We start from the raw sequence: 25,065 nt of genomic DNA, 5'->3' as shown, positions 1-25,065 counted from the left end.
TTGGCACACTCTTCCCTCGCTGTCTACCTGGTCCTCCTCTCCGAGACCCTCTTCGGCCTCTTCCTCCTCTTCCTGCGAGGAAATTTCCTCTGTCTCTTTTCCCACGAAAACGTCTCCCTCTGGCGGGGAAGAAGGCGTCGTGCTGCCTGCTCTCCCAGTACTGTGACCTGGGTCCTTGGGGCCGTCTTGTAAAGGAACGACCTGTGGCGCGACCCCTGTGGCGGCCGGTCCTGGCATAAACTTGCCTTTGAAAGATCTTGCGGATGGAGGATTGCGCTTTCTCTAGCGCTGTGTATGTACCTACGAAATGTCCTTAACAAATGCCTCGCCAAACAACAGCCCTTTAGCTGCCTGGCCTGCCTCATATTTGGCGAGGTCCCCTAACTTGCTGTCAATCTTCAGCAGCAAGCTCTGTCGCCTCTCTGCTGAAAGAGCAGTACTGGCATTTCCTAGGAAACAGACCGCACTCTGCGCCCAGCTGGCCAGCTTACTTGGGTCCACCGGCACTCCTGTGTCCCTGGCCCTCTCGGCCAGGTCCATGATCTTGGCCAGGGGACCAGCCATATCCAATACATTGTCCTGGCAGGACTTCCAGGCGCGATCGACACCTCGTCTCACATCCTTCATCACGTTAGTCACAAAAAAAGTGACCATCTTAGCGTCCAGCACAGGTGTTTCCATCACCTTATTTGGAAGCTCAGGCCTTGGGCACTCAGCCCTCATACGGAAGCGTACCTCCCTCTCCAGGGGTTTGTGAATCCTAGCGGCCATATTCTTGGCCACCCTGGGGGAAGGTAAACACTCAGAGGACCTTGGATGTCTTATACTATGCGGGTCGAACATGTCATCTACATCTTCCGCTTCCTCCGTGTCTTGGCACACTCTGCCCTCCCTGTCCACCTTGTCCTCCTCTCCGAGACCCTCTTCAGCCTCTTCCTCCTCTTCCTGTGAGGATTCTTCGCTTTCTTCGGCCGCCCCTGTATTTAGCATCCCTGGGGTAGAGGGTCCGAGGTTTGGCACAGCCGTCTTCTCCAAAAAGGTTGCTTTCAGCTTGTCAATTGGGTCGGCAACCTCTCGGGGCTTCGACTGCACTCCTGATGTGTGAGCCGGGGGGTAGAAGAGTGGGGGCTCTTCCGGGTCTTGTCCACCCACTTCCGTGCAGCCGCCTGCTTCTCCGGTGGACCTCGAGATGTGCCCTCTCCAGGGCTGAGCTCTCTCGCTTTTCATTTAGGGACTGTAGTTGTGAGGAGGGATTCCAGCACCTGTAGGCGCTCCTGGATGGGTTTAACACCTTGAGATACCGCTACTGCCAGTGAATCTGTGAGGACCCTCTTGAAACTGAGGGACAAGTCCTTGTCCACCTCCCATTCCTCCTCACTGTATTCCAGAGTAGAACTGGCTTCCTCCTTCATCACAGAGATCTGCTCTCTTATCTCACTCCTTTTTGTCGTTTACTCTTTCTTTTTTTTAATATTAGGTCCCTTTATAAAAATAGAACACTATTCCTTCTCTTCAATATCTTTTTTTTTTTCGTGTGCCAAGTGCCAATGCCTTGCAGAGGGCAGTCAGGGTGAGAGCTTGCTGCACAAACCCCAAAATCAATCAGAAATCCTATAATTGGAGGCTCCGTGAACAACAGGGATTACGAAACTCTTCCGGCGCCGAAATCGCTTTGAATAAGCGATCCACGCATGCGGTTGACGCGCTGCACACATGACTGCCCCCAAAACATAAGTGCACTCCTCTAAGGCCACGCAACGGGCCGCATCAGCTCCTTCGTCTCCCGAACAAGCAAAACTATGCAGGGGAGCCCTGGTCACCAAAAGCAAGCAAGGTGACTTGCGGCCCCGGTGCTCCCCCGGTTCTACAGCTCTCCCTGTCTTTGCACAGCAAAGTTACGCAACCCTACCGCCCCTTGGGGACACTAATAAAACCGCACTACAATCTCGCTCACACCGTAATAGGCACCCAGCTTCACCTCATGAAACGAGTAACAGTAGGGAACTCAAGAAACATGACTTATCTGCTCAGGAAGCAGCAAAGAAAGAGGAAGAAGTTTAGGACAGGAAGTGAGGCATGGACTGTGACGACCACGGATTGGTGCTGTGGTGGTCAACATTACAAGGGCCTTAACGGATTGTGGGGACTTGTAGTCCTAAGTGGATCTGGTCATGTGGACTGTTTTCTTTCTATTTTTGTTGTTGTGGTTTGCAAAAAGAGAAGAACGTTTTTATATTTGAAGTTCAGAGTTTTGAAATTGTGGCTGCTGTGGGAAGTGGCAATAAAAGAGTTAAGCATACTGCTCGCCTCTGGTCTTGTCATATAATTGTATAGTTTGTCTAACCCGTTGTCATGTGTGGCATTGCAGAGCAGGTAGGCAGGGCAAAGGGGAAGCAACATTTATTAAGGTAAGAGAACAACTTTTTGAAAAGGGGGGTGGAGTATAATGAGAGGAAAGGTGTGAAAGTGGAGGGTGGAACAACTGGAGGATGTGTGGGAGATGGGTGAGAGAAGCCAACAGCTTGTTACAAATGCAGGCTTATGCTGACTGCTAATGTCTGTGTTGTAGCAAACTGATTAGCTTCTTGCACCCATCCATATGATAATAGTTGATAAGTGGCAATATATTGGATACATCACTTGGTCTCAGCATTCAAAATGTTCTTAGGTAACATTTTTCCCTTTAAAAAACAGCATTCAATTTGATTAACATTGTGTATTGTGGAAAAATATGTGTATCCACCAAACTGTCACCTTAAAGTGCCTGCTGAAGAAAGTGTGACATTGATGGAGCTGCTTCATGTGCCGTTTTCGGACCAAGAAGACAAGGTACTTTTTCAGAAAATGTGAGCCTTTGTGCCTGACTGGGGCACTGCACAATAAGTACTGGCAGACATTCTGTTATGAACCACCTCCCAGAGAAGACCTGTGGTGGTGTTTGGGAGAATTCTCATAAATGTGCTAATTCGCTTCACCGTAGAGACCCCCAGCAACTTTGCTGGATTATTGAGGACTTGATTTTCTTTTACCTGGAAATAGTGTGAGCCTTTTTTCCCACACTTTCATGTATTTTGATGTGTGTTTTACTCTTTTGTTCTTTGATTATGGAGTTTTAGATAACTCCATAGGCATTATCTGTTCATGTGTGTTGCACAGCACCTTCAGTGCAGTGACACAGGGAAGCTTTTCAGGCTGTCCCAATACCTTCTCTGGGATAAATTACTGTTTCTCAGTAAGGTTAAATTGACTTTACTAGTCTTTTTAAATTCCTAGACCCAGCACACACTAACTTACTATAGAATGCTGGAGGGGTTACCTAGTATACCCTGTGTCTAAAAACTTGCTTAGCGGTCAAATGCTACGCTTTCCTATAGAAATGGCTGGTGGCAGGGGTTTTACAACAAACTACCATGATTTTTCCCGACAGCGAACACCGGTAGCTAAAAATCGCTGGAGCCATGTTTTTCAAGATGGCGCCTTAAGCCCCTTTGTTTAAACAGGTCCCGGTCTTCTTTTTTTGCCATTTCTTTTTGGGAAGGTCCTTCTAGAGTTTGTCTCTGCACGCCAAACCAGGCTTGGTCCCTTTGTTTCTATGCCTTTGGCGGGCTTCTGGACTGAAGACCGCCTCTGGCGCCTCAGTGTCTGGGGTGGCCAGGAAGTGAGGGGGGTCCCTGAAACTCCCTGTGCTTAGTCTCCTAGGAGACCCAAATGCACTCTGGCGTGATTGGCTGTCTCACTGTCCGGCAAGGACTGCCAACCTGCTGGATGAGTGGCAGCTAGGCTGGAATGAATGGGAGAAAACTGTTTAAAAGGCAAGTCTCTCTGACTGAAAGGCAGAGTCGACCACTGGAATGAAAGAACCGACGACGAGCTGGAAGAGGGCGGCTGCTGCCACTACTGGACCGTTGGTTGGCCTGGTGGAGCCCTGCTGCAGGGTCCAAATCACCAAGTTCACCTTGACAAAGAAGCCCCTTCAACGACGACTTCTTCCTTTGAATTAGTGGGACCAAACAACTTGTAAGCCACCTGGATACCATTCTCAGAGCTGGTTAGGATTAACCAAGGGGAAGGAGACCAGCTTGTGTGCTTGAAGAACAGCAACCGGAATTGAAGAATTGCCAATTTGACAGCTTTGTGACCAGTCCCCGTGCAGTGCAGGAGTCCTCCGGCGTCCTTCCTCTTGTCCCCAAAACTGAGGTTCAGGAACTGCGGGATCTGCAGGAACTGCCAGGAGTAGAAGTCTTCAGCTGCATCTTTTTCTTCAAAATAAGGTACTGTGAAAGCCCCTCCCAGAGAACTTACCTCTCACTGCGAAAGTGCGTACAACTTTGGCAATTTGCAGGCCTAGTCAGCTTGTGACCCGACATATGAACCTTTCACCCGTGAACTACTTCTAAGAAACATGGAAAAAACTTTTCCGTTTTAAATACCAGTACCGTTTTTACTTACACAAGACACTAGTCCATTGACTTTGGCCTACCTATTGCATTGAATCAACTCCTCTAGTGAACTCAAACTATTTGCACTGTTTTAAAGTAACTGTAATATTCGTTTTATTAACTTATGCCTTTTTTGCTCCTACTTCAATGCTATTTCGCTCCTAAGTCAAGGGAGCTCAACTGCTTAGTAATTAGTTGGTATTGTAGTATAACTTGTGTGTGATATTGGTTGCCTCATTTAGTGAATGCTTTATAAATGATTGTGTAATAAATTAAGAAGTGTTTTTACCAAGAAACCTTGAGTCTAAGGGCCTCATTACATGGATGGTGGTAAGGGTTTACCGGTACCGGTATTTTACCGGTACCGGTAAATCCTTACCGCCTTACTACGAGGTCCCTTTGCGGGTTAGGGAATTTAACGCCTGCTTTTTGCAGGCGTTAAAAACCAACCCGCAAAGGGACCAGGGAGCTAATTACGGTACCGCAATTTGCGGTACCGTAATTAGCGCCTTCCCCATTCCCATAGAGCCCTATGGGGCAAAAATGGGAATGGGGAAGGGCCTTGGTGGAAGGGGGAATTACCGCCCCGCCAACCTTGGAATAGGGCAGTAATTCCCCTTTCCACCAAGGCAGTGCCAGTATTTTACCGGCATGAACCATGGCGCTAATAGCGCCATGCTTCACCGCCATCCGTGTAATGAGGCCCTGAGTGTCTATCTGAATACTTGTCATTGTAGACCTTAGTGTAAAACCCTTACAAGCTCACATTCCCTTTTGCTATAAGCCGGCTGCTCAGCTCGCTACCAAAAACTGTGTGGCACAGGCTTATACCAAAGTTTGGTTTTGCTTACACCTGTAGTCATAGTTGTGTGTATTGAAGGGCTGTTGTGTATTGTGTGTATTGGTCCCAGAGGGTACTTCATCAAACTCTGCCTAACAGGTGGCAGCAGATGTGCATGTATGCTTCCAAATTGCTGAGGTCAGCAGGCACCATTGTGGAGTGGAGAAGTGTTACCTATAGCATGGCATTTCTGCAAGGGCTTACAGTACCACAGAATGAATGCAGAGGCAGTGCTCAGCAATCAGATCTGAAATGGTGTACCATCTTGATAAAGGGTCGGCTTGCGAAGCTGCGCTGGGACACGAAAGACAGACTGGAGCAACTGGGCAATTAGTAGTTGTCCATTGAGCAGTCGAATACCCACACTTATGTAATTAGGATGACCAGCTGATGCCAATCTCCCAATTCACAATCATGCTGTTGAACCCACTAGTTTGTAAAAGACCTTAGTTCATAATGAGATGTGTGTGTATAAGGAATCGTGGGCATAGGGAGATGGACAGTGTGTGGTGGTGCAGCGAGAGGTTTAGAAGTGCTAAGGACGAGGTGGAGCAGGAGGCGGATTTGTTAAAATACGCGAAGAAGGTGAGGGAGGAGAGGAATATAGTGGAGGTGGAGGAGGATGAGAAAATTCATCAAAGGAAGGAGATGTCCACAACACCTGATGGAACATACATGATAGAGAAGAGATATTTTAGAAAGAAGGTGGGGGAAAGAGGAGAGAAGTCCTCAGTTGCAGGTAAATGAGATAACAACTGAGGAATAGGAAGTGGGAGGGAAAGCCTGAAATGGAGATTATGTGATGGAGAGGAGAGTTATCAGGAGGGGAAGCAATTCCAGAGGAAGTGGAAACACCAATCAAGGAGGTTAACAGGGGTAAAGAGAATAACAGAGAGGTGTTGGCAACAAGGTTAAAAAGGAAGGGAATAAGACATCCAGGGATAGTAATCAGCGAGCAGGAGGGATGTGGAGGGGAGGAATTCTAACATGGGAGGAGAGGACTAGAGTGTTATAAATAATCAAAGAGAAAAGTAAGAAGGAGAGATAAGGAAAGTAAGGGGGATAGATAAGTCTGAGGAAAGGAAGGAGGGATATGAGATACTACAAAATTCAGGTGAGAAGGTGTACAAGATATGAGGCAGGAGACTATTAAAGAAGATGAAGCCCAAGTGATGGAGAAGACTGTGACAAGAGTCTGGCACCAATGGCAAGAAGGTTATGATTGACAATTAAGGGGCCCATCACAATTTTAACAAAGATCATAAGGAATCGGACAGCTGGCTTGTGTCCATATGAGCCTGCGCACTTGATGTGGGGATATCTGCAGAGGAGAATGACATCCTGGCAAGTTTGACAAAAGATAAGCTTTCAACTACAAGAGCCAAGAAAGAAGTGTGGTGTACTTAAAGCTCAGAGACTGAATGGCTGTTCTGACCAATGGCTGGCTCTGAAGGGAGAGAGGGAAGGACTGGCAGACTAGGGTCCGGTAGAAAGTTTGATTTGCTCATGGTACTTTGCATTCCCCTTGTCTTGTTTTCACTTCCACAAATTCTTTAATATGTTTGCCCTATCAAATAAAGACAATTGAATCTAATAACCTGGGTTCTGTGTTGTTTGTTGAGCTCTTTGTTGTGACAGTATTTCTCGCTCCCCCCAACAATTTCAAAGTTCACCGGCCATGACTGTCCCGCTCTTCCTCTAAACAGTACTTTCACATCATAAGTCTTCATCGCGATGTCCAGCCAAACATATTGGAGAACATTGAAATGTCATTAGACACCAGTGGGGCATGCTCTGACTTGTAAGAACTTGGCTCAGAAATCCTTCTGAGAAATCACCAACCAGTGAGACTTTTCGAGCGCACTGGTCAAACTCTTATCCAACATCAGCCTTTAAATGTACATTCTGCACATCAAACCTTTTCTCGAACACAATACTTTATGAAAACCATTTGAAATTGCTAAGACTTTGCCTTTGAGCAGTGTGAGAAACCTGTGGGTATTCTCCCACATAAATCATGGTAATCCCTTATTTAGGTTGCCAGGGAAAAACCGTCTCTCTCAAAACTCAACCCTAGCAGTAGATGAATTGGGAGGATCACCTGGGTAAGGAAACCAAGGGTTATGTACAGGGGAATGCCTCATGTGAGACAAAGTACTATGCCGAGAAAGAAGGAGAGGAGGATGGAATCCCTGAGACCTTTATAGGCTATAATACATGTGCCTCTCTTCCTCCCATTAAATCTCTCTTGCCCAGATCCAACAACCCCTCTGTACATAACTAATCCCCTAACATCACAAACCCGGTTGTACCCAAAAATGCATCTATCCCAGAATCCCTGTTTTCCTGCATCCTACTCGAACACTCCCAGACATTCTTTCCCGAAAGCCCTGAGAAAACGCTACCATTCCCACAATCCCCCTTGTTCATATCACGGTAATAACCCCGGTTATTCCTGTTTTCCTTCCAAATTCGTCCAGTATTACCTTTCTAAGTTCTCATATAACACCCTTTCATCTTTTGGCGCTGTAGAATCCTTAGGAACTCTAACTCCCTCCTTTTCCAACACAAACCCTTTTTCCCCGACATGGAAAACAATGGACCAACCCTAGAAACATTTAACTGACCTGTCATAACACAAGGGTCAGGAATAGTAAGGCAATTAACCGGAATCACACACACACCTGATGGCCCTTTCTCTTCCCCACAGGGATAAAAGGAAGAGCACAAGAGCACAATATGAGCAAGGCAGACAGCACAACGAGAGACCTATCCCAGGGAGGCAGCTCAAGAGGAGGGGAAAGGCAGTGAGAACCGAGAAGGTGAAAGGGAGAGAAAGGACTTTGGCTTTCCAACACAGACCCACGATTCCTCTGTGGAAGAAATCGTAAAACCGCGAACAAAGGCTAACATGAACTGCAGCAGATGTTAACGGTACACAGTGCAATCCTACACTGATAAGCAGGGGAGCAGAAGGCGATTGCTACTGTGGTACCATCCTTCACTCCTGATACAAGGAAAATCAAGCTGTTCATCATAGCCAGTGAGTCGAGGGGAGAACTGATAAGAAACCGAACTGTGTTCAATGAAAGTTGAAAACTAAAAGAAGGAACAAAGAACTGTGAAGGTTGAAGGGGAAAGCCAGCTGAAAGTGGCCCGACACCACGTGGCTGCTCCACGGGAGACTCTAGTTTGGTTGCCCATCTTTGTTGAAACTACCAATTCCAGAACAGAAGACCATGCGAGGGCCGTGATAACAGTGTCAAAGTGGTCATACAGAGGTCTAGCAAATTCCACTGTACAATCGAAAGTCTTTGACCAACAAGTAATGGAAAGCTAAGGGTTATGAATCCCACAGGATGAGAGAAAAGATTGGCAAGAGTGAACCCAAAGGAGGGATGCCGATAAGAAGAGGCAAAGCCTGATGCTTCAATTAACATTTTGTGCTGATTATAGTGAACTGTTTAAAAAGACATTACGAATTTCGAATGTGACTGAGAAGGTTGCTTTTAAATACAAGCCATAGTGAACTGGCAGAGGGAGGCTAACAACCAAAGGAAGGTCTGAGCCCGTAAGAGGGAGACCCGGGGGTGAAGAATCATCCCCAAGTGTAATCATAAGGAGGAACTTTTGTTCTTGTTATTTTGTACACATCAGATCCTCAGAAGTAAGATACAGACCTACCGAAGGTTCTAATATTGCTAAAGATACTTTGTAGATCTCCGCCCAGAAGAGAGGGATCCAGCGGTGAAAAGGCATCACCCAAAGCACAAGCAGTAAGGAACAATTGTTTAGTTATTTGGAACACATCAGGCCATCGGAAGTAAGATACAGAACTACCGAAAGTCCTGTTATTCCCAAACCTACGGAAAATAACTCTTTGTTATTTTATATGCAGCACGTCCTTGGAGGCAAGAGACCTTTCGTAGAAAAGAGAAGTAACCACTGAAGGTCCTGATACCTGGGAGCCAAACTGTTAGCTTGTACTGGGAAGGCTTGAGTGTGTGCTGTTCTCCAGAATCCCACCTTGTCCCAAGATAAAACCTTGAGGAAGAAAGATCTCCCATGCTACTATATCCTGACTTATTTTTTGTGAACACTTCTTTCATTCCTTCTTTCTCAAGAACCGTATCGCACACTCTTTCTGTATTTAGTTGTAAGGATTGGCAATAGGTTTGTTTAAATAGGCCTTGTTATTTGACAAGACAGCTTTATTTTTATTTTTATGGGTGTAGCTTGCTCCCATCTTAGATTTAGGTTTAGATTAGGCAATTTTCCAACCCATTTAAACAGTATAATAAACACCCTTGAGCTGTGATCACTTGTCTCTGTCTTTACTGTTGCCACCATGAGTTCCTTACATACGGTGTCAGAAGTGGGATATGACTCAACTGAAACTAATTGGGGACTCGACCAAAATGAAGACCAGCATATTTGAAGAACCAGCTCTAAGGAAATAGTTTGGCCTTGCAGAGGCCCCACCTTGAGAATGGGGGTCACCTTTCACCCTTAAAGGACCCAGGCGATTCCCCCTGAGCAGAACGCAGTAGAGGGCAATAGCCTTTACCTCTGCTGTCCCTACAACTATAAAATTCCAGGGAGAGATAAAACTGAGATCTCTCGGGACTTACAGATGGGTTATTCTGCTTGCTCCACCATCTATGAGGTACCTCACAAAAAGTAGGGTATAGAGACATTTCCCCTTATATCTTGTGGAGATGAGCCAAAATGTGCTGTGCTCAACAATGCTCCCACTCCACGAAGTATTTGCCGAGGTGAGATACCGGGGACTCTTATATATGAGAACCTGTGGAGCTCCCCACTTGAGAGGACCACTAAAAATCCAGATGGGGTAAATGAGTCATCAAAAAATCATCCCTTCTTCTCTCCGGAAAGCCGAAACCCTGGATCGCAGGAATTAAAAACCCTAATAAATCACTATCTCTCTGGGCACAGGAAATATAAAACCCCATTGCTAGAGAACTTCCTTACAAACTCATTTCAGGGGAAAAGAAAATGTGCAGAAGATATACCAAGCTGGTTAAGGACAGAGGAAGATGAACATTTGGGAAGTGGAGAAGATGAAACATCCAGGGAAACCAATCTAAGGAAAATATCCAAACTGAACCCAATGTATGAAATATTGGGAGGAATATCTTCTCATGAAACATCAGTAAGGGCTCTGTAGACCCCTTCTCCAGAAAACCAAATCTCAGAACCCCATTCTTACTATTCAGAGGGAATAATAAGGAGTGAGAAAATAAGGGAAAGGGCACCAGAAAAACGAAACTTAGGAAGTAAGGACGCCCTGGATTTTTTTTTTAGCCCCTGTAATAAAAATAGGAGAGGATTAACATCCACTATATCTGTGGAAGTCCTGGAAAATTCCCACATAAAACAATGTCTATATTGTGGAGAGGAGAGACACATTATGTAGATAGATGGAGAGAGAAAGAGAAGTAAGAGAACTCTTAAAAATCCTAACCTCCACAAGAGCTGATTGACCAAGAAAGGATTGGAAGTTCTGGCAATAACAATCACAGGGTTACATGTAATTATAACTAATGAAATAATAACTAATAAAAAATAACAAATACAAAATAACTAATTCCAAAATAACTCATTCATTTTTTGTTGTTTTTGGAGTGGTTCCCCCAAAACTGACTACTTTTTTAAAATAATAATACCTTTCCCCCACTGCCAAAATCACTATTCCCTCTCACAGCCCCAGTTTTTGTTTTTTTCAAAATTAGTTATTTTGTATTAATTATTTTTTAATTCCTTGTTTAAGATTTTAAATAAACACTGCATACCCAGTCCCAGTTATATGCTGGAATGCTTGGACCATCCACATGGGTGTTCCACAATGGAATATCCAGATGAAACTCTGCTATCCAATCAGCATAGGGGAAGGGTATGTGAGAAACCTGGGTGTATTCTCCCACATAAATCATGTGAATCCCTTATTTGGGTGGCCAGGGAAGAAACAGCTCTCACAAAACCCAACCCTAGGTGTAGATGAACGGGGGAGGATCCCCGGGGTATGGAAACCCAGGGTTATACTCAGGAGAATACCTCAGGTGAGACGTGGTACTCTGCCGAGGAAGAAGGAGAGGAGGATGAGATCCCTAAGACCTTTATAAGCTATAATACATCTGCCTTGCTTCCTCCCATTAAATCTCTCTTGCCCAGATCCAATAACCCCTCTGTACATAACAAATCCCCTAAGATCCCAAATCTGGTTGCACCAAAAAATGATTTATCCCAGAATCCCTGTTTTCCTGCATCCTACCCGAACGTTCTTTCCCAAACACCCTGACAAAACACTACCATTCCTACAATCCCCCTTGTACATCTCACGGTAATAACCCCAGTTATTCCAATTTTTCTCTCAAATCCAACCAGTCTTACATTTCATATAACACCCTTTGCCTTTCAGCTCTGTAGAACCCTTAGAAACTCTAACCCCCTCCTTTTCTGACACAAACACTTTTTTCTGACTTGGAAAACAGCGGACCAACCGTAGAACCGTTTAACTGACCTGTCCCGATATAATGGTCAAGCAGAGTCAGGCAATTAACCAGAATCACACACACCTGATGGCCCTTTCTCTTCCCCACAGGGATAAAAGGTGGAGCACGAGATCACAATATGAGCAAGGCAGACAGCACGACGGGAGACCTATCCCAGGTGGCAGTTCACGAGGAGGAGAAATGTGGAAAGAACCGAGAGGGTGACCGGGAGATAAGCGACCTTGCCCATTCCGATCCAGACCGGCGAATCCTCTGTGCAAGAAATCGTAAGAGCGCGAACAAAAGCTAACGTGCTGCAGCAGATGTTAACGGTGCACGGAGCATTCCTACGCTGATAAGCAGGGGAGCAGAAGGTGCTTGCTACTGTGGTACCGTCCTTGACTCCTGATACAAGGAAAAGCAAGCGGTTCACCACAGCCGGTGAGTCGAGGGGAGAAACGATAAGAAACCAAATTGTGTTGAATGAAAGTTGAAAACTAAAAGAAGGTTAAAAGAACTGTGAAAGTAGAAGGGGCAAGCCAGCTGAAAGGGGCCCGACACCACGTGGTTGCTCAGCGAGAGACTCTAGTTTGGTTCCCCATCTTTGTTAAAACTACCAATTCCAGAAGGCGGTGCGAGGGCCGTGATAACAGAGTCAAAGTGGTCATACAGAGGTCTAGCAAAATCCGCTGTTCGGTCGAAAGTCTTTGGCCAACAAGTAATCGAAAGCTAAGGGTTATGAATCACACATGATGAGAGAAAAGATTGGCAAGAATGAACCTGTAGGAGGGATGCCGATAAGAAGGGGCAAAGCCTCATGCCTCAATTAACATTTTGTGCTGATAAGAGTGAACCAGAGAAAGAGAGGTTCACAGTGAACTGTTTAAAAAGACATTAAGAATTGTGAATGTGACGGAGAAGATTGTTGTTAAATACAAGCCATAGTGAACCCGGCAGAGGGAGGCTAACAACTTGAGCATGAAAGAGGGGGGCCCAGGAGTGAAGCCAACATCACCCAAAAAGGGGAAGCAAACATTCAAAAGGAATGTCTGAGTCCGGAAGAGGGAGACCAGAGGTGAAGAATCATCCTCAAGTGCAATCGTCAGAAGGAACTTTTGTTTTTGTTATTTTGTACACATCATGTCCTTGGATGTAAGATACAGAACTACTGAAGGTCTTGATATTGCTAAAGATACGTTGTAGATCTGTGCCCGGAAAGATCCAGGGGTGAAAAGGCATCACTCCAAGCGCAAGTAGAAAAGAACTTTTGTTTAGGCCATCCGAAGTAAGATACAGAACTACTGAAGGTTGTGGTATTGCTAAACCTACAGAAAATAACTCTTAGTTATTTTGTATGTAGCAGGTCCTCTGAGGCAAGAGACTTTTTGTAGAAAAGAGACTTAACCACCAAAGCTCTTGATAGCTGGGAGCAGAACTGTTAGCTCGTGCTGGGAAGGCTCGAGCATGTGCTGTGCTCTGAAATCCCACCTTGTCCCATGCTACAAACATGCGGAAGGGAGAACCCCCCACACCCCTGGCTACTATATCCAGACTTATTATTTGTGAACACTTCTTTCTTTCTCAAGAACCTTATCCCACACTCTATCTGTATTTAGTTATAAGGATTGGCAATAGGTTTTTTAGTATAGCTCTTTTTATTTGACAAAACGCCACTAGGGCTGACTTATTTTGATTTTGATGATCACAGCTTTCTCCAATCTTAGATTTAGGTTTAGATTAGATGGGTTTTTCCAACCCATTTATACAGTTTAATAAACACCCCTGAACCCTGATCAGTTGTGTCTTTCTTTACTGTTGCCACCATGATTTCATTACAGCAGCTAGTGCTGGAGTAAACTCAGGTCCTCTAATTCTTCAACGTCAGAATGTTTCTAAATAGTCAAAATGGGGATAAAATAAGGATCTTGGGGAACTTGCGATGCAGAGTAAAAATGAGGGCTTGATGAGTTTGGCATGCCTCCAGAATTCTAGAAAGGTTTGTGTGTCTGGGAAGATGATGAACCTATTGGTATTTGTGCAGACATGAAGCAAATGAAGAATTGATCTGAAAAGATCATACATAGCAGAGAGTTCACAGAGCAGGCATCATCGATGAGGAGTACAGCAACAAGATAATGAAACCTGCACATAGTCACCAAACATCATTGATGCACACAATTGACGCTAAAGCAGTGATCTGTGAAGACTTTTTTTTACCAGTTCTTGGTACATGAAATCATACATTTCTCAAACTATGAACGCAGATGAAGGAACTACATGACCAAACAAATAGAGCAGCCAACAGCAAAGGGCAGAAAGTAGAAGCAGACAACAGGTAACAACTCAACCATTTAATGACACGTCTTTACATAGCGACCTTTGGCAGAGTCCCAGACTTCTTACAGTCCCATAATATGTGTTATTCTTAGCCTATTTACTGGTACACTTTTATCTTGGAAGGGTGAAGGGCTGAGTTTGCTCTGCTGGGATTCAAACATGCGCAGTGCAGGCAGTTGCTGTGTGTGAGGTAAGCTTAACTCATGAGCTCTCCATTTGGCTTCAGTGGATTTCTGCTCAGCTGTTGCTATGAAAGAATTTAAATACTTTGCCAGTCTAACCAGGAATTATCTCTATTTTTGATAACCTTTCGTCAGAGAAATTCTTGGTTGTTGAGATTGTGATGGCATTACAATGTGAAGTGGATATATGGTTTCTCGCATCTGCAAATAATTGACAGATAATCACTTGCAAATTTTGATGGCTTTTCCCAGGTGCACATTTCCACAGCATTGTTCGCTTTACCATTTATAATTTCTCCAGTTTCAGGGTTGAACTCGGGTATAAAATTGGTTTGGGTACCAATGAAAAGGTAGTTTACAGTCACAAATGGGCAATTAGTTCCTTTTTCCTCAGACTGTTTGAGTATTACCAAAGGGAGATTTTTTTTTATAAAATGTGTGCAAATTGTGAATTTTAAGGAATATTTTTTTCATTAACACTGGGAAAAGCTACTATTTGCTAGTTATCAAGCTTGCCTAATTTACCCAAATATCGATTCCACTTTGGTGAAAAAAAAGGACCCGCGCTCATCTGCTTGGCCTGGACTTCGAGATACATGTCAACATGTCCCATTCCATTTGGAAGATGGTAGTGCAGATTTCGTGGTAACTTTGCAGTCTGAGACTTCTATTTCCAGGATACCCAGGTCTACAAGTCCCAGAGTGTAAAGTTAAAACCAGGACTGGACTAGCATGTCCTGAATGGAATGGAGCGTGTTGGCATGTATGCTTCGGGCATCGCCCTATTGCCCTATAAACCAGTCCAAACCTGGCCAGTTTACTTGCATAGTTTTTGTAAGGAAATAAACTGGGATTGCTTCAGATATATTGAATTTTGTATCCCGGGGTGCATATGCATTGGGAATGAATAAATAACGAATTACAATGGCCATACATACTCCGCTTACGAGTGGAATTATCTTAGGTCTCATGAGAATACTAAAATGAGAAACAAATAATACTAAACCCCTGGCAATGATAGGCTATGTGTTAACTTGAATGTGAATGGCAACTTAAAAACACCATTTCATATCATTGTGTTGATTTCTACTTTGGTTAGGAGGTCACTCATGATGCACCATTGGAAGTCTATAGAGCCATTTATTTTTAAATTATTTATAATTTTTCAAATCCGGTACATACACATACATACATACACCTTAAAACATACGAACAATTGTACACATCCCCCATTGCTTCCCACCAGAGTGTTGGAGCTGCGTCATACAACAGAGCAGTAGGAAGGCCAGCAGTCCCCATACATATAACCTCCTTTGGTATAAGTCCACGTTCACTCACCAGGTGTCTAGGTCCACAATTGTGTTTTCCAACAAGGAATGGAGGAGCCATACTCGTTACTTCCAACCCCCACATCCCCTATATGCCACCACAGAAACCCCGCAAAGCCATACTAAACTGTCTTATCCTTATATTTGCGCAAAGTGTTTAACTATTTCCCTCCTCTGGAAGACCTAACATCATGTAATGTGGCTGTAATATTATCCATTAAGTTTATTTCCTCAGCCTTGATCACCCATTGCCTCTCAGAAGGCAGAACCTCCCTTTTCCAACATATCACCAAACAGGCTCTCAGAGTCAACAACAAGAAGTGAAGCATGTGTGGAAGCGGGTTCGATTTCCCCTCATCTTCCTTCAGCCTGAACAACACTCGGACGAGAGATCCATCATTTCCACTCCCCTAATCAAACCTAAGACTTGCTTCCAATAAGCCTATGCCCACATCCCCTCCAACACTTCAGATTGACCACAGGAAACATTCTAGACAACCACACTGGATCGTACTGCATCTGTCCAGGAGATGTATCCCATGCATCTTATACTGATACGTTGTGGACGTCTTGTGAGCCCCTCCGCACATCGATCTCCACAAGTCCTTATCAATTCCTCTCTCCATATCCCGTTCCCATTTGGCCATGATATACTTCGAATTTCTAGCCCTTGCCTTCAGCAAAGCCCAGTAAAGCACTAAGATCAATCCCCTGCTCCCCCAACACGTATCAAAAATGTTCTCCACTGGCATGAGATACCACTATATCTTGGTCCTCTACTTCTCTGCCGTCACCATTCCCTTTAATTGCAAATGCAAAAACACTGAGAGCTTACCAATTCCTAGTGTGGTCTTCATACCCTGTATCGAAATATACTTCCCCTTTAACCAACTTTGACACACCCTCTCCAAACCTGCCTTGTACCATTTCTGAAAACTCAGTGGGTCTGGCTGCTCATCCCTTAACAGGGGTGCCCATAAGTGGCTAAAAGGAGAGGGCCATGTTCTAACTCCCTCCATCCTGGGATGCTGCCTCCAAATATCCCACAGCACACCCAAAATACTACGATCCATAATCCGTCTAGGGATTTTAGCCAGTGGGACTCATAACCACTCACCCACTATTAATGGTCTCAACCTTAAAACTTTCCAGGAAAACCCATTGCTTCTGCAAGTCCATCCGCAAGTGGGGGACCAACACCCTCAACTGTGCTGCCCTGTGGTATGTATCCAGATCTGGGAGGCCAACTCCAGCCTCCTCCTTGGGTAAAATGAACACATCATAGGCCACTCTCAGTTTCTTATCATGCCATAAAAAGCACAACATATTTCCCTTCACTTCCCCCAACATTCACTGCAGGATTCAAATTGGCAACATCTAGAACAAGTTAGAAAATTCCTGGGAAGAAAATTAATCTTCAAGGCATTAATCTGCCCCATCCATCATAGAGTTAGTTTACTCCAAACGTCCAGTTCCTTATACAACAAACGGAACAATGGAGAAAAGAGTCCAGGCCATTTTAAAGTAATGTTTTTGGAGTGGACATCCAAAGCCAGAGACTCTAATGCCTCTGTGTCCCTCTCTGAATACTCACAAAAAGGAAAAAGAACCTGCTTCCCCCCATTAATTTTAAATTCCGTAAATGATCCATATTATTAAATTATTTCGAATACCGCCGGGACCGACCTACTAGGCTTCCACAAATGTAAGAGAATATCATCCGCTGACAGTCCCAATTTATACTCCTTATCTCCCACCCATATACCCCCCACCCAAGGAGCCGCCTTAATGCGTTATGCCAATGGCTCCAATGTAATGGCAAACAACATAGGAGGCAGTGGACATCCCTGTCTAGTCCCTCTATGTAAGTGGAACTGTCTTGAAAATGTCCCATTCGCTGCCAGTCTTGCACTAGGGTCGGTACAGATAGCCCTTGTCACCTTTAAAATCCTATTCCTGAACCTGAATATCTCCAAGACTGCATATATGTAAATTCCCACCCCACCCTATCAAACGCCTTCTCAGCATGTAAGAGGAGGGGCACTGGGTTTCCTCCTAGCCTTCTCCCCAGATCCATATGTTTTAAAATCTTGTGCATTGTGCCTTCCCCCTGCCTGACAGTTCTAAATCTCACCTGGTCAGGATGTACCACTAGTGCCATGATCTGCTCAAATCTATATGCTTTTGTCCTGGTGAAAATGTTTGCGTCAACGTTGAGCAACAATATTAGGCTGTGTGACATGCATTTTTTAGGATCATTTTCCGCTTTTGGGATAACCACAATTAAGGCTTGTCCAAACATGGGGTGGCTCTACTGGTCTCGACAATGCAGTTAACCAATTTCTTTAAAAACATGGCGATCAGCGAAGAAATTCTCTTAGAAAACCGAATAGGGATACAATCGGACCCCGGTGCCCTTTCAGAAGGCATATTAGATAGAGCCCTCTGGATTTCCTCTTGAGCAAAAGAGGCTTCTGGAAATTGTACCGTCTCCAGGTTCAACTTCGGAAGGGGTTAATCCCTGAAATACCATTCCATTCGTTTCCCCCTCAAATTCCTTATCTGTACCATAAAGAAACCCTTAAAATGCCACAAAGCCATGTGATAAATGACAATGCCTGGAGCTCAGGCCCTCCTCTAACATCTCTATTTCCTCCACCCAACTTTACGCTCTCTGCGTCCTTAGCTTGATCACCAACAGTGAGTCTGCCTTATCACCTTTTTCATAAAACCTTTGTTTCAATACTGCAGCTTCCAAACCACCTCTTAAATCCCTCCCTCTTTAAGATACTACCTTTTCCCCCCAACCTCTGCAAGGAGATTTTCCTCTGCCACTTGTGACCTATATATTCTACTTCCTAGGACCTCTATTTCCCTAAGTAACCAATCTCCCACCAACATCCTTTCCCTCTTTCTTCTCTCCCCTTCCCTAATCAACAGGCCCCTCCAAGTTGCCTTTGCCACCTCCCAAACTATGCGTGTATCTATCTTTTTTGCATCATTCATTTCAAAGTATTTAGTAATCTTTCCATGCAATTCCTCTCCTAATGCTACATCTCTACAAAGAGAATCATTGCACCTTCACTATGTGTCCCGGGTAGTCAAACCCCACTGCGCAACCTCCATGACCACCAAGTCGTGATCGGACCAACCATTCAGAACCACATCACATGACATCACACTTTCCAGCAGTTCCCCAGGTACACAGAAATAAACCTAGTGTACGTTCCGTGCGGAGGAGAGGAAAATGTATAACCCCGCGTGCTTCCATCTCCACACATCCCATAGTCCCTGTGATTCCAACAGCCCTCCCAAGGTATACGTACTCTGTGACTCTTTCAGAAGGCCACCCCCTCATATTACCAACCCTTCTATCCCCGGGTTTGGCACATATTGAAATCACCAACGATCAAAAATGGCCCCTATGTTTCCTTAAGGATCTTGTCGAGAACTGATGCACATGAGGCCGCCTGTCCTTCATTAAGGTCATATCTTGTAGCCATGGTCATGTATACCTATCCACCCCTACCTGCAGGAACAGAGGGTTAGATAATCTCATCCTTTTATGGAATAGGATCCTCACCACCCCCACCTTTTTTGCACACCCAGAAGCCCAATAACATTCCCATATAAGAACACATGGTTTGCGCCTTTCCTTCCCTGCCAGTAGCCTCATTTCCTGCACCATCAAAATGACCAGGCCCAGCCTACGATATTCCAGGGCCATTAAAATAAAGCTATTTTTAATTGGCAATGGTATATTAAATTGAACACACTAATGACTTTGTAAAAAGATTCATCACAAAATTTATGATAAGATGCATGTGTTCTGGTTAGAATCTGGGAGTATAAGAGGGAAACGGTAGGTGCTTTGCTTTCTAACCTCTTAAGTGCAGGATTGGGCAGTGAGACCGCCCGCCATGTCGCAGCCTTTGGACCGCATTTGATGAACGGCTGTTCCTCAGCATTTTGGGTGCATTTTCTTAGGGGCTGGTGTGAGGGATCACATATAATTGATTTTGGGTGAATGTGGCAGTGTGGGTCGTTGTGGGGGTAGAGGATTGCTTATGGGGTCTTGCCCACCTACAAAAGAATGCAGCAGAAAATGTGGTAAAACATCCACCGTAACAATGTGTCCGAAATCCGTGGGCAGCGCTTACAATGATTTCCTATTCAAGAAGAAAAATGTTTCCTTCGCACATAAGGGTAATGGCGTGTTGTGTGTGGGGGATTGTTGTCACTCTCACACTGAATGCAATCAAAAAGAATGAGAAAGTAGAAGCATGCGACAGGCAACAACTCAAACAATGACACAAAGCAATCGATTCCATTGATTCTCCGCCAACAAATCATTATGAGGTTCTGTAACAAAAACAGTCTATGAATGAGGCAATAGTGCAAAACTTAAAAACATCCAAATATGTATTTATTAATTCAATTTAGAGTTTTTGTTTGTACTGCATTTCACTAGACAGTAGTTTTTCCTAGTGGGAATAAGAGAATGCGGCAAATGACCATACCATCCTACCATCGAACAGCAGCCTGGGTGTACACCTCACCTGGCTTGGATCAACCTTTTGATGAGTGACGGATCCATGTAAAAGGGTAAAGTTGGGAAATGTAATCTATAACAATGGATAGGAAGGGCACTCACTGCAGCCAACATTAGTGTAGTTGAATGCAAAAGAAAATATTTGGAGAAATATTTTAACTATTGTAAGGAGGCCAGCATGCTGCCTTTCCAGTACAAACCATAAACCTGCAGTGGCATGCACCAATCACAGAGACGCACACTCAGTTTAGTACTTACTCCTTTAATGGTTGGCTTATGAATTTCAGATAATTTATTTACTCTCATTTATCTATGCTTTGTAAATGCTTGTTCAGTATGTAAAATCATAAAGCAACATTGGTCCTTATATCACCTAATATCTGCTGGTACATACTAAAGCTAAAAGCACATTTTCAAAGAAAATCACACAAAATCACATTAGGTTTGCACATTTGTCTGAAAGAAGGGAACATGAACAAAGCATATAGTTATAAAGCTATGCCCCACATTCCAATAAATGTAAGGCTTGTGCATTTCTCACTAATGTTGTAATGGGTGCCCCTGACACGTTTCAGCTTTACATCTTCAGTGACCTATTGCATTCGCCTTAGATGTTCCAAAGAAGGTAATATTCATGCCAATACAGCAATAGTCCATAATGTACGTGTCGATATATCTAGAAATCTGGGTAATACGGTTCCACCGACAGTAGCAGGGAAAAGACCACACAGACCAAGACCTGTGGAGCAGGGAAATTATGGGCCTGGTTCAAAGCATCTGACCGCATACCCACTGAATTACATTGTATTTTGTAGTTGCAGACAGTTTTCTCTAAATGAAAAAAATACATGTTTGTTGCAGAGCGAATTTTAGAACTGGATTCATGTATTTAAGCTAGGTCTAGGGTTTAAACACCAACATTGTATTGCAGGGCTGCAGAAAAAGGGAACATGTAAGTCTGAGGAAAGAACAGTCAAGGGTCAGCATTAAGACTTCTCTATATTTTTCAATTTTCCATCCTTGAGATTATTCGACATCACATTGCTTGTATGCAACAATCATCACTGAACCAGAAAAATCCATGACAGAAAACTGAGAATTCTCAACTCTAGGATTCAGCAGACACTGCTTAATAGCAAATCCTGACTCCATCAATGCCTGATTCACAAACTCCTGATCGACACATAAGACAGGGAACTTGCACGCACCCACCATGAAGTAAGTACAACCCAGCAATGCAAAGTATATAAGACATCCACCTATTTTAATCAGCGATGCCATACCCTTCAGAGTTTTTTTGTATGCGTCAGTTTGCACAGAGTAACTCTAAACAAAGCGCTGTGTAGAGGCAGTCGGCCTGTATTGAAAGTTTCGGGGCCACAGGGTGAGTTTCGGCAAGATCTGCTTTGATAATTTCCTTGGCCTTTCCTCTCATTGTTTCTTCCAGCTGAGACCAGTTTAATCTGGAATATAAATACAAAAAATATTATATTGGCTTCAATTGTTTTTAACATGTACAGAGGTGTAAATGTTATAGCCATTCCTGATATGCAACTCGATCTTCCCATGTTTTGGGAACATTTGTTGCACGAAAAGACCGGTCAGAGATATCTGGGTGCAGCCGAGGACATCACAAAAGCATTCATCAGAGCGTGCTCGGTCACCTCAAGTAGAAGGTAAATCCTAGGTCTGACCAACAAAGTGGTGCCCAACCATGACACAATGCTCTGCTCAGATTGATTTGTTCTCTATTCCCCAACCGGTCACTGAAATCCAAGGACACGTGCCCCCTTCCTAATCTCTACACAAGTAAAGCCTCAGCGACCACGTTATTATCCCATTTTATGTTACTTGATATTTGTATTGCGTCCTGCTGCCATTCTTAAGGCCTCAAATCTCCAAGGGGTGGATGACCCTTTGGCGAAACCCAGTCTGAACAAACATGAACATTAAAGAGCATTACATAGCCTGCAAATATTAACTAGAATTTGGTGCACTGGTCAATTACTATCAGAGATGACAAGTTTGAAGACTTTAAACTAATCATGCAATGAAGATTGTTTAGGCGCATATATGATTCCTATGTTGGTGACTAGATGACAGCTGGACCAAAGTTTTCATAGGACTTCCCCTTACTAGTCTTATCCACCCGAAGGGCAACTACCACAGTTGTGGGTTCTACTATACTTTACATGCGGTACACATGCACATAAAATGTTGTCACATGAACATTTGTCAGATATGTCAAAGACATATTCAACGCTTGTCAGCTTGTCTGTAACACTGAGCTAATGCAGTAGAAATGTTTTATATGGGATAAGTGTTGCACTCTGGAATGTAGAGAAAAATCCATCTTAAGTGGAAGTAGTCAAACATAGCCATCTATAGAAAGAAAATCTAGCCTTCCTTACCACTGTGGGCGAAGTTCATTAGAGTGAGCTAATGCCTTCTTCATTGCTACATCAACCAGGCGTCATTACCGGGTCCCGCCAGGGGACCAGGGAGCTAACAACGGGCCGGTCGTAATCGGCCCGTTGTTAGCTCCCTCTCCCATTCCCATTGAGCCCTACGGGGGCTGGAATGGGAATGGTTAAGGTCCGGGCCGGGTTCCCTGAGGGAGGAATTAGCGGGCCCTCCAAACTCGGAATGGCCCGGTAATTCCCCATTCAGGGAACCCGGACCTGTTTTGGAGGCAACCATGCCGCCAAACCCATAATGAGGCCCTATGTGTCACTACTGACTTCTGCAATTGTATTTACTCTTCCCTCTTGCTTCTCCACTCTTTTTGACTGCTTACTCTCTGTTCTCTCCTGCTCTTCCTTTCTGCAATTTCCTATCTCCTCCCCTCCTCCTTAAATGAAGGGCTCCTTAAATAGGGAAAAGGAGCATCAACCAGGTGTGTGTGGCTTAGACCAGGTGATCAAGATCCACTTGCACCTGCTCCCCATCTGCAAAGGAAAAGAGGCTGTAGGGCTCCTTAAGTAGGGAAAACGAGCGGCAACCAGGAAGGCACCAGGTGGGCGGGGTTTGCTAAGTGGGGAAAAAGAGCGGCAACCAGGAAGGCACCCGGTGGGCGGGGCTTAGGCCAGGTGACCAAGGTCCACTTGCACCTGCTCCCCATCTGCAAAGGAAAAGAGGCTGGAGGGCTCCTTAAATAGGGAAAAAGAACGTCAACCAGGAAGGCACCAGGTGGGTGGGGCTTGCTAAGTGGGGAAAAAGAGAGGCAATCAGGAAGGCACCAGGTTGGTGGGGCTTGCTAAGTGGAGAAAAAGAGCAGCAACCAGGTAGGCAGCAGGTTAGTGGGCCTTAGGCCAGGTCACCAAGATCCACTTGCACCTGCTCCCCATCTGCAAAGGAAAGGATGCTAGAGGGTGACTTAAGTAGGGAAAAAGAGCAGCAACCAGGTGGGCAGCAGGTTAGTGGGCCTTAGGCCAGGTCACCAAGATCCACTTGCACCTGCTCCCCATCTGCAAAGGAAAGGATGCTAGAGGGTGACTTAAGTAGGGAAAAAGAGCAGCAACCAGGAAGGCACCAGGTTGGTGGGGCTTGCTAAGCGGGGGAAAAAGAGCAGCACCCAGGAAGGCACCAGGTGGGCGGTGCTTAGGCCAGGTGACCAAGATCCACTTGCACCTGCTCCCCATCTTCTCCCCAAGGCATTTGGACAATAGACATTTTTCCTGGACAAGTCACTGCTGTCTGAGGTGGACCAGCAGGCTTCTTCCGCTATCCAGTGTTCTACAGCAACTGTGTATCTTTTGAACATCAATGGGAGCTAAACCATCTGTATATGAATCAGCGGTGTGCATTTGTACCTACCTGATGTGTGGAATGTATCTAATATCTCACCAGGTAACTCTACCTTGGGCATCCTGCTTTGCCTGGTCATGCCCACCTCTCTCGCTCTCCCTATCAGATGATGCTTTCCTGTGTCACGCTGGAAAGCTATAGAACTTCTGGGGCTTCTCCCGGTAATGCTTCAGATAAGTCACTGCTGCCAGCGGCTGTCCGCGGCAGTATGTGAGAGGCTGGATATCATGGCCCTTTCTGCGTTAGCACCTTAGCCACAGGTATGGCTTCAGGTTTATCATCATTTGGACTTTTGCCCACCATTGTGGTGCTGCAGCTTTGCTGACTCGTCCTACTTGTCTGTGCTCAGTAACGTTCCCCAATCAGTCAGTCGGGCTGGTTTACACCATTGCAGGAACTTCCTTATCTTCCATTATTCTCCTTTATTCAAACATTTCTATTCTTGTATTCCACATTCTCTCCTTTTCTGCTTTTTCATTTATTATGCGTCCTTACAGCTCATTGTTCCTCTTGTACACTTTCTCCTTCCATCTGTGCCTATGACATTTCTAACCGATTTCATCCCCCCATTTTGACTCATTCTGATCCAACCATTTCTTTTGCATTATGGAATGCACAATTTATCTGTAATAAAACTCATTATATTCGCAATGTCTTTTTCAGGCTAAATGTACAGTTTATTTGCTGTATTGAAATGTGACTTTGTCCTCTTTATACTGTTTCTGTTACTGGCTTTTTCCTTTAATTTCTATGTTTTCTCACTCCCCTCTTTCCACTGGCAATAGTGGTTGTACTGGTATTATTTCCACACTTTTTGGACTCACTCCTTCTCCTTGTTTGGACTTCTCATACTTTTCTTTATTTGAATATTACTTGAATTCTTTTAAATCTCGCTATATTTTGGATTTGCTTGTAATTATTTTGTGTATAAGTTTGTGAGGATATTGATAACTTCTTTGCTATCTAGTCACAGTTAATTCCCCTACGATAACAATAATAGTTTTCTTCACTTATATACATCCAAAGCACTTTACATAGGACATTTCAATATCCAATTATTACACAAC

General features: G+C 44.5%; 1 protein-coding gene and 1 long non-coding RNA gene across 3 annotated transcripts in view; one reads left to right on the top strand and one right to left on the bottom strand.

The window, feature by feature from the left end:
- Positions 1–25,065, top strand: part of LOC138487772 (uncharacterized) — a 238,773-nt gene that overhangs the window by 48,758 nt on the left and 164,950 nt on the right. The window lies entirely within an intron of this gene.
- Positions 21,354–25,065, bottom strand: part of LOC138487770 (indolethylamine N-methyltransferase-like) — a 450,938-nt gene continuing 447,226 nt past the window's right edge. For both annotated transcript variants that reach the window (XM_069614321.1, XM_069614320.1), the window contains exon 3: positions 21,354–21,654. In XM_069614321.1, coding sequence (XP_069470422.1) covers positions 21,498–21,654 — 157 coding nt within the window. In that variant the 3' untranslated portion in view covers positions 21,354–21,497. The remainder of the gene's footprint in view (positions 21,655–25,065) is intronic.

The sequence above is a fragment of the Ambystoma mexicanum genome, chromosome 9, assembly GCF_040938575.1.
Source record: "Ambystoma mexicanum isolate Mex_15411 chromosome 9, UKY_AmexF1_1, whole genome shotgun sequence".
Classification (NCBI taxonomy): domain Eukaryota; kingdom Metazoa; phylum Chordata; class Amphibia; order Caudata; family Ambystomatidae; genus Ambystoma; species Ambystoma mexicanum.
The sequence above is the reverse complement of the archived record's forward strand: the minus strand, read 5'-3'. Positions and strand labels throughout refer to the sequence as shown.